This window comes from Eretmochelys imbricata, chromosome 3, assembly GCF_965152235.1.
Source record: "Eretmochelys imbricata isolate rEreImb1 chromosome 3, rEreImb1.hap1, whole genome shotgun sequence".
Classification (NCBI taxonomy): Eukaryota; Metazoa; Chordata; order Testudines; family Cheloniidae; genus Eretmochelys; species Eretmochelys imbricata.
Window position 1 is genome coordinate 3,239,048 of NC_135574.1, and position 9,781 is coordinate 3,248,828.

Below are 9,781 nucleotides of genomic sequence, written 5' to 3' on the forward strand. Positions count from 1 at the left end.
CCATAGGCCTTGTTAGCCTGGGACCTTCTGTCACGGAGTGTGGGGGAGTCCAGGCCCTGCACCCCTCTTCCAGGGATTCACTGAGACTCTCAGCCAGCCAGTAAAACAGAAGGTTTATTGGACAACAGGAACACAGTCCAAAACAGAGCTTGTGGGTACACCCAGGACCCCTCAGTCAAGTCCTTCTGGGGGAGCAGGGAGCTTAGACCCCAGCCCTGGGGTTCCCTGCATTCCTCCACCCAGCCCCAAACTGAAACTAAACCCACCCAGCAGGTTCCCTGCTGCAGCCTCCGTCCACATTCCCGGGTAGAGGTGTCACCTCCCCCTCCCGCTCCTGGCTCAGGTGACAGGCTCTCAGGTCTCCCATCCCCAGGGCACATTCCCAGGTCAACACTCCCCCCTCCCTGCTGAGTCACATCCTCACACCTTCACCCACCTCCCAGCTGTGGGTGTTCACCTGGTGCCTGCTGACGGGGGGGCTGGACCGTTCCTCTTCTCCCGTCATCTCTCTGCAGCTCTGGACAAGCTGTGTCGTGTCCTCCCAGCCCAGGTCTGTACCAGCAGGGGGGATCGTGCGAGGGCCGGCCCGGGAGCGTGCTCCCAAAGGGCACTTCCCCATCAGTGAATGCACCCGCCTTGCATCTTCCCAGCCACCCTCTGCGCTGCTCTTGCAGTGAGCGTGGGTCCTGCAGATCCCGAGGGCACCAGCCGTTGAGCCCTGGTGGGGTGTTGGGCCCCCTCCGAATGACGACACCCTGCTTTACTGGCCTCTGTACCCCTGCAGCCTGAGGAGGGAGGGAGACCTGGGGCGACCCCGTGAATAAAGCCTGGGGCAGAAACCCCCAATATTTGCATAGAGGGGACCCATCCTGGGAAGGTGGTGGGTGCAGGGGTGCTCAGCGCTGCCTGCTGGTGTTTCTCATGGACGGGGCCCCTTGGCCACCCCCGGGACCCCTCTGGGGCTGGCTTCGCATGGACGCCCTGGGCTTGCATTGTCCGTGTGCAGACATGAGCTCCCCAGGTGGGGATCGAGCGGCAGGTGATGCTCCCGCGCTGCCTGGTGGCCACTGGGTCAGACCCACGCAGTGGTGGAGCTGGGACCCAGGGGAGGGGGCTAGGGCTTGCAGGGCTGCACGGGGCTGGGTCTGTTTCCATTAACTGGGGCTTTGGGCTGGGCTGTTGCAGGGAAGTTTAAGCTGCTGGACCAAGATCGAGACGTGCGCGAACCCGTTCAGTATTTCAACAGCGTGGAGGAGGTGGCCAGCAGCTTCCCGGACCGCGTCTTCGTCATGGAGGCCATCACCTTCAGCGTGAAGGTCAGCGCCATGCCAGTGCTCGGCCCACTGCCCGCCAGCAGGCCCCCGGCGCTGGGCTGGCTGGGAGCAGGTCCCTGGGATCCACCCGGGGCCCAGGCAGCCAGCGGGCTCTGGTCGGGGCCAGGTGCGCAGGAGGCCTGCAGGGAGCAGCGCTGGGATCCTGGCACCGGGGAGCCGCGGCCTTGGCCCGCTCTGCTCAAGGCAGGCGCCTGGTCCGGCGCAGATGACTGGAGAGTCCTGGGCATTTGGTGTCCTGTCCCATGGGACCCAAAACGCTCATCTGAGCCACAGACATGGCTGGTCCCTTCTTGGGCCCCTGCAGCCCCATTCACCCTCTGGGGCCTGTGTGCTTCCCAGCCCTGTGGCCCCCCCTCACGGCCCGCAGTACCAGCCATTTCTCTGGCCCCATTCACCCCCCAGGGCCCATGTGCTTCCCACCCCCCATGTCCCCCAGTGCCAGCTGCCTCGCTGGCCCCATTAACCCTTTGGTGCCCCTGTGCTTCCCAGCCCCTGTGCCCCCCGCCAGTGCCAGCTACTTCTCTGGCCCCATTCACCCTCGGTGCCAGCTGCCTCTGCAGCCCCATCCACCCCTCAGGGCCCATGTGCTTCCCAGCCCCCTTGCCCCCATTGCCAGCCGCCTCGCTGGCCCCATTAACCCTTTGGTGCCCCTGTGCTTCCCAGTGCTCATGCCCCCACTTCCGGCCCTGTTAACCCCGGTGCCCATGTCCCCCCCCGCCAGGTGGTGTCCGGGGAGTTCAGCGAGGACAGCGAGGTCTACAACTTCACGCTGCAGGCGGGCGACGAGCTGACGCTGATGGGCCAGGCCGAGATCCTGTGTGCCAAGGCGGCGAAGGAGAAGTGGCGCCTCGCCACCCTCCTGCGCAAGCTGGGCAAGGGGAGCCCGCTGGGCAGCAAGCCGGCGAAGGGCAAGGTGCCCTGCCTGATCTGCATGAACCACCGCACCAACGAGAGCCTCAGCCTGCCCTTCCAGTGCAAGGGGTGCTTCAGCACCCGCAGCCCGCTGGAGCTGCAGATGCGGGAGGGCGAGCACACCATCCGCAGCATCATCGAGAAGGTGCGGCTGCCCGTCAACGTGGCGGTGCCCGGCCGGCCCTCGCGCAACCCCTACGACCTGCACGCCATCCGCGAGGGCCACTGCTACAAGCTGCTCGGCATCATCTCCAAGACGGTGGTGCTCTGCTGCATCCTGCGCCAGGAGGCCATGGTGCCCTTCCACTTCCTGCTGCTGAGCGACATGCCCCGCTTCGCCCTGCCCCAGGGGCTGCTCTGGGGCGACCCCCAGCTGGAGAAGCTGCTGCGGGACAGCGCCGCCCTCTGCCAGGAGCGCTTCGACCCCGACGAGTACTCCAAAGCCGTGCGGGAGGCCAAGCCCGACCTGTCGGAGGAGTGCGCCAGCCCCCGGCGCATCCGCCTCTGCCTGCAGGGCTGTGCCCACGAGGAGCTGGCTCCGGCCTTCCAGCGCCTCTCGCTCTGCATCTACAGCGGGGGCTCGGCCCACGCCCCCGAGGACCCCCTGGCGGTGCCGGGCGGGCAGGCCCCGCAGCGGCTCCTGCCCCGCCAGGAGCGCTCGGCCCCGTCTGAGCTCCCCGACTCGGAGCGGGAGTACGTGACGCCCGATTGGGCCGAGCCCGAGTTCAGGACTCAGGAGCCGGTGGAGATCCCCTACGAGGAGCTCTGGGCCAACCAGAACCCGGATGACTTCTCGGAGCCCAGCGGCAACCCGCCGGGGCTGGGCAGCGCCAACAAAGGGCAGCGCGACCTCATGTCCTTCGCCGCCTCCTCTCCACTGGGCTCCCCCCACCGCCCCGCCCTGCGCGGGGAGGAGCCTGTGGGCGAGACGCCGCCTCCCGTCCCACCCAAATCCGAAGCGGTAAGCGATCCCTTTGGCTGTCGGAGTTCTGCCACCTTCATGAGCAGATAACGGCCTTCGGCCCCAGTACCTGGGTCTCTGGGCGCCCCCAACACCCCATGGGAAGGGCCCCCTCAGCACCCACACCCACGATCCCCGCACAGAACCGGGTTGTGCAGCTCAGCCAGGCTCCCCCAGCAAGGCAGAGGCAGAGCCAGGAAGGGACCCGGGAGCCCTGCCCAGCCTCGGGTGCCCTAGGTTGGGTGAAATTGTCCGTCAGTCTGTGCATCTTCCCTGCACCCGGTCGCTGACTCCAGACACGAGCCTCGGCCTAATGAGCTGTCAGCCAAGCGGACCCGGGGCCAGGCAGCCGCACGTGACTTCTGCCAGCAGGGCGCGCACCCATGGTGATATCCTGCTAGGTCAGAACAGCCCCCGCGCTGGGGAGAAGTGGGGTGGGAGCAATGAGATCCTGTGGATAGGTACAAGGGGGGAGCAGGGGCTCAAAGGCTGTCACAGCAGACGTGTGTTTTAAGGACGGGGGAGAGGGTGAAGGCCTGGCTGGCCTCGTGCCCCTGCGTAGGCCAATGTGCCCTCACTTCTGCCAGCCGCGGGTTTGCTCCCTTGGCCTCCAGGCTCAGGGCAGAGCAGCCCAGGGGTGGTGGCTGTGACTCATGGCTGGGAACGCCCTGGCACCGCTAGCTGGTGGCAGGGGCCCGTGCCTGACTCTGGGTTTGTGCTCTCCGCCGAGCCCCGGGGACCTCTGCTCCCGTCCCTGCGAGCTGGGGAGAAGCCAGCTGGGCTGGGCGTGGGGGGGCCCGTGGGGCTGGGCTCCGCACTCAGAGCCCGGGGCTCTAAAGGACTCAATGCCCGGCGGACTGAGCTCTTCTGGGCATCCCGGACACTCAAGCCGGCACAGCTGGGCTGGGAAGCGCTTGGCTCTGGCTCTCTCTCCATCACTGCCTCGGCTGAGCCTGCTCCTGCTCCCAGGCCCTTGGCTGGTGGCTCTTTGGTAGGGGGGGATTCATTGCAGTGATGGTAGCACCCCCAGCCCAGGCCGCTGCTGGCACACACTGCGAATGAACTGAGGCTCTGGGGGGCTGCGGTGAGATCGGCTTGGCTGCCGGTCCCCAGGGGAGCAGACAGGCTGGGGGAGAGCAGCCACATTTCCCAGGGCCAGCAAGCAGAGGATCGTCTTAGATTGTAATCTCTTTGGGGCAGGGCCTGGGTCTGTACAGCTCCGAGTGCGCTGGGGTCCTGGGCCCGGATTGGGGTAATTAGCCGGTGGGGTTCTAAGGCTATTGCCCAGGTACTAAGAGATGCTGGAGGAATGACCCCCTCCTGGATTGTCAGCAGGGTTTGAATCCAGGACCTCCATCACCTCCGCCAGTTGGGGGAAAAGAATAAATCCGACAGCTGGTAGCAGTAGTAGGCTGCTATCCTGCAGTGGACCAGCCCCTGGGGGACGCCAGGATACCGCCCCTATTGCCAGTAGGTTACTCTGACCTCCCCTGTTTCTATGATTACTGGCCGTGTGCAGGGGACGAGTGTCACGGAGTCCCTGGGCGATGCTCTGGAACTGCTCCCCATGAAGCCAGGCAGGACTCTGGGGCAGTCGCCTTTCTGTGAGCAGCCTGTCTGCAGGACACACAGCTCACACAGCTCCCACCTTCCTGGGTCTGACCTCAGAGCATTCGTCTCCAGGCGATGCTCTGGAACTGCTCCCTACGAAGCCAGTCAGGACTCTGGGAGTGGATGGGTCATTACACAAAGTAAAACTATTTCCCCATGTTTATAACTCCCCCCGCCCAATCATGTGCCAGCATGTGCAGGGCAAACAGCTCACACGGCTTCCGCCTTCCTGGGTCTGACCTCGGAGCATTCAGCATCCTCTGCCCCTCCGTGCGCTTCCCACAGCGAGTCCGCCCAGGTGGGGTCCTGGGGAAGCCAGAGGGTCCTGCCCCCAACTTCGCAGTCAGACGGGACTCTCAGCCAGCCAGTAAAACAGGGGTTTATTAGACGACAGGAACATGGTCTAAACCAGAGCTTGCAGGTGCAGAGAACGGGACCCCTCAGCTGGGTCCATTTTGGGGGGCAGTGAGCCAGACAACCACATCTGCCCTTCACTCCATGTCCCGGCCAGCCCCAAACTGAAACTCCCTCCAGCCCCTCCTCCTCTGGGCTTTGTCCCTTTCCCGGGCCAGGAGGTCACCGGATTCCTTTGTTCTCCAGCCCTTTAGCTCTCACCTTGCAGGGGGGAAGGGCCCAGGCCATCAGTTGCCGGGAAACAGGGTGTCGGCCATTCTCTGTGTCCAGACCCCTGCACACACCTGCCCTCTAGGGCTCTGCAAGGACCATACACCCTTACCCCACCCCCTAGATACTTAAGAACTGCCTAGGGGAAACTGAGGCACCCCCACACTATTCAGAGGAAACATTAAGAACAGTCCCGCTTCGTCACACCGAGGCTGGGTGTGTGATTGGCTGGGGCACGGGGGGTGTCTTTGGGGTGAGATGGGAACCCAGAGCCTGGCTCTCTTGTGTCCGTGGGGCCCAGTTTTTCAGTCTTGGGGCAGGATCTGGCCTATCGTGCGTCTCCATCTCCCTGGTCCCAGTGAAGGGAACCCAGGGGCTGTTCCAGCTTGGCCGCACTCCCGGGGGGGGCTCCTTGCGCTGGGAAGAACCCGCTCCGTGGACAGGCTCCCGAAGGGAGAGGCAGGGCCCTGCTGTTATGCCGGGGTGGCAGGCGGGCTGAGCCGGTGCCGTCCCCGCACATCCACTGCCCCCGCCCCGCCTGTGGGCGCTTTGCCACAGCTGGGGACGCCGCAGGAAAAGGGCCTTGCCCAGACCTGAGCCGAGAAGCCCAGAGAAAGTTCCTGCCCTCTCCCTCCCTGCGGCCCGTGGGCTGGAAGGATGCAGGAGCAGGACCAGTCCGGAAGGCACCATCACTTCCCAAAGCCCGGCTATCCCCCTGGGGGATTCCTTCCTGGTGCCGGTATCTTAGCGGTAACAAACCTGGCAGCCTGGCACCAAGAAGCCAAGCAAGGCAGGGCCCTGGGGGACGGGGGGCGTTCTACTGTTGCATGGCGGGGGGGGGCATTCAGGGCAGGGGTCCGAGCACTAACGGGCGCCCAGGGCTCGGCGGAAGAGTCCATGCTGCTCTCTGCTCTCTCTAGCCCCAGCTCCTCGTGTTTTCCAGGTGAAAGAGGAATGCCGCCTGCTGAACGCCCCCCCCGTCCCGCCCCGGGGCAGCCGGCCCCACGCCACCTCCAGCCCACCCGTCCCCCTGCGCTTCCCAAAGCTCCAGCCGGCGCACTCGCCCAGTCCCAGCGTCTCGTACTACTCAGCCGGGCTCCACGACGCGTGAGTGGGGGCTGCGCCGGGGGAGGTAGTCCCCGGGGCGGGACGGGAGGCGGCGAGGCAGCGCCCAGGGCGGTGACTGTGGCTGGAAGTGGCGGCTTTCTCGAGGCCTGGTCAGCGACGCCCTTGGCCCTTTTCACAGGGGCACCAGAGCCTGTGTCCTGGCCACATTCCAGCCTGGGTCGCCCCCGCCTACATCTCCCCTCTACTGCCCCAGCTCTGAGCCTCCTGCTGCCGCCTTCCAGCCCAGCGGTGGCTGCGTTTCGGTGACCGGGGACAGGAGCACCGCCTGGAATTGGGGAAGGGCTTTGGGAAAGGCGGGTGGGAGGGGGAGACAGGTCCAAGTAACATACAAGCATGAGATGCTCTTGATCGAGGGGGAGGGGTTACCTTCTCCTATAGCCCCACCCTCACCCCAGGAGGCCCCGCCCATGCGTGGGGAAGCCAATCACATGAAAGCAGGACCATAGACTCCGATAAACGAGGCATCGACTGGACCTCCCAGGTGCCATCCTGTTCCCACCCCGGCGCTCCATCCAGTCCAGCTGTGACCCTCTCTGGGCCTGGGGGGCTCTTAGCCCTACCCGGGGAGATGCCCCCACAGCCCCCTAGATCTTGCTGGGCCTGGCCCTTCTCTCAATCTCTGCAGCCTCAGCAACCTGCAACGTCTAGGGGACGTGGGGCTGGCCTTAGCCCTTTCCTGGATCTGTAGCCGAGCTGGAGAGATTCGGCTTACTCAGCCCCCATGGTCAGTCCGTCCATCCAGGCCCCGGGGCAGTTTGCCGGCAACGCTCTGCTGTCTCCCTCACGCCCTGCCAAGGGGACGGTGGCGGATGCCCCAGCCGTGAGGTAGCCCAGTCGATTTCCACCCAGCCAGGTGCTAGGACGGGTCGGGACCCGATCCAGGCTGTGGACCCAACGCTCTGGGGGTGCAGATCCGGGCGCTGTGTTAGGCCCGTTGTAGCTGGAGCAGCCCCCGGCTGCGCCCTGCCTGACGCTCTCTCTCTTCCCGGCAGCTCAGGGACGCGGAGCGGGAGCTGCTCGCCCTCCCCGGACTCCTACTCCCTCTATTGCTACCCCTGCACCTGGGGCGACTGCAAGGCCGGGGACTCTGCCGGCCGCCAGCTGCCGGGGACCGTGCCGCCCAGCACCCAGCCCAGCCAGACGTCCTGGTCGGACCCCTGGGCCTACGCCGACACGGGCCCCAGCGTGGCCAGCGGGCGCTCCACGCCCCTCCTGGGGGGCGACGCCCCCATCAAGACCTACCACAGCTGCCCCCGCCTCAAGGCCCCCCACCCCCAGAAACGCTTCGCCCCTTTCGGGGCCCTGAACCCCTTCGCCAACCCCGCCTACTCGCCCAGCCCCTCCTCCTCCCCCGAGTGGCTGGAGGCCCTGGACTGGCAGAAGCCCCCCTCTGCGCCCACGCCGGAGACCTTCGACCCCTTCGAGAGCGCCCCCCCTGAGCCGGAGCGCTGCTACAGCCAGCCAGGCGCCTGCCCCGCCCCCCCGCCCCGGCCCCCCAAGAGCCTGGAGGCAGAGGGCCTTGTGATCCGCAGCACGGCGCCGCTCTCGCCCACCATCGTGCGTGGGGCCGAGGGGGGCGTCACCCGCGTCTACCTCACGCAGGGCGTCATCGAGGTGCCGCCGGCGTCGGCCCCGCGCAGCGGCCCGGGCGAGGACGTGCCCGGCGCGCCCCGGCTGAACGGCCGCGGCTCGGCCTGGCAGCCCCCCGCCGACCTGGCGGCGCTCTCCGTGGAGGAGGTGTCCCGATGCCTGCGCTTCATCGGCCTCTCCGAGGACGTGGTGAGCTTCTTCGCCCGCGAGCGCATCGACGGCAGCATCTTCGTCCAGCTCCCCGAGGAGATCCTCGCCGACGACTTCCGCCTCACCAAGCTGCAGGTCAAGAAGATCATGCAGTTCATCAAGGGCTGGCGACCCAAGATCTAGCGCGAGGCCTGGCTCGTGGCACGTGGACGGGGGGCCCGGCTCGTGGCACGTGGACGGGGGGCCTGGCTGGTGGGCTCGGCCCGTGGACGTGGGGCCTGGCTGGTGGGCTTGGCCCGTGGATGTGGGCCCCTGCTGGTGGGCTTGGCCCGTGGACGTGGCACCTGGCTGGTGGGCTCGGCCCGTGGACATGGGACCCGGCTGGTGGGCTCGGCCCGTGGACTTGGGGCCCTGCTCGTGGGCCTGGGCCTTGGACATGGGGCCCAGCTCGTGAGCCTGGCCCGTGCTCGTGGGGCCTGGCTGGTGGATGCAATCTGTGGGGTTGGGGTGGGCCCCCACACAATGACCCATTGCCTAGGATGGGCTCTGTGGCTAGACCTGGCTCGTCGGGGTGGGGCCCTGCACAATGACCCGGTCCATGGGGGCCAGGCCCACGTGTACAGATGTGGGGCCTCCAGTGTGCACAGCCCTGCCGAGGGGCCTGGGAGCAGCCCACTGGCACTGGGGCCCCGAGCACCCAGACCTGTCATGGGACGGGGCCCCCAGCTCTGGACCACGAGGAGCTTTGCTGTCAGCTGCAGCTGGCCTGGTTCCCCTGGGGCCTCGTTCCCTTCCACCCCATTGCTTGATCCACACACCCCATTACCCCTATGCTCGGGGGGGGGGTGGATCCCAGGGCCTCCTCCCCCCACCCCACCCTGATATCATGCTGCCATCTTCCCTCTCTGCCCTGAGCCTCCCTCTAGTCAGCATGTGCCATGACAGCCTCCTGGGGGCGCTGCATCCCCTAAATCCCCCCCACCCCCAGATTCAGTGTCACCCCCTGGGTGCCCAGTAGGGCCTTGAGGCAGCGGGTGCTGGGCCTTAGTGGGTGGCTGCCCCCCACCCCCCCAGAGGAGCGGAGTGCGAGTGGGCAGCAGGGCTGGGCAAGGCGTCAGCCTGGAGGGGGGCCCGGGAGCAATGACGGGTCTGGCTGTGGGCACAGAAGGCTGGGTGCAGTGCTGGGAGCTGGCTGGCTGGGGGACTGGGGCACACTGCACCCCAGAAGGGCTAACACAGCCCTAGCCAGGACCTGCCCTGTCTGCGTGCAGGGCTGGGGTTTGGAGTGCTAGGCTGTATATGCCGGCTCACCCCCTCCCGGCCCCGAGCACGGGGCCCAGCCCAGACGCAGCGGCGGGGCCAAGCCTTGCCCTGGGCAGCTGAACAGAGACGCGTGCCCGAGCCCCAGGCCCGCCTGCATTTAACAGCGGGGCCTCCCTGCTGCCTTAGCAGAGTTCGCTGCAATTCATTT

General features: G+C 66.7%; 1 protein-coding gene across 1 annotated transcript in view; it reads left to right on the top strand.

Annotated features, from left to right (window-relative positions):
* The window catches only part of GAREM2 (GRB2 associated regulator of MAPK1 subtype 2), a 47,564-nt gene extending 39,071 nt beyond the window's left edge, over positions 1-8,493 (top strand). The window contains exons 3-6 of the mRNA XM_077811482.1: positions 1,186-1,316; positions 2,056-3,207; positions 6,386-6,549; positions 7,563-8,493. Coding sequence (XP_077667608.1) covers positions 1,186-1,316; positions 2,056-3,207; positions 6,386-6,549; positions 7,563-8,493 — 2,378 coding nt within the window. The remainder of the gene's footprint in view (positions 1-1,185; positions 1,317-2,055; positions 3,208-6,385; positions 6,550-7,562) is intronic.
* Positions 8,494-9,781: the final 1,288 nt, after the last annotated feature.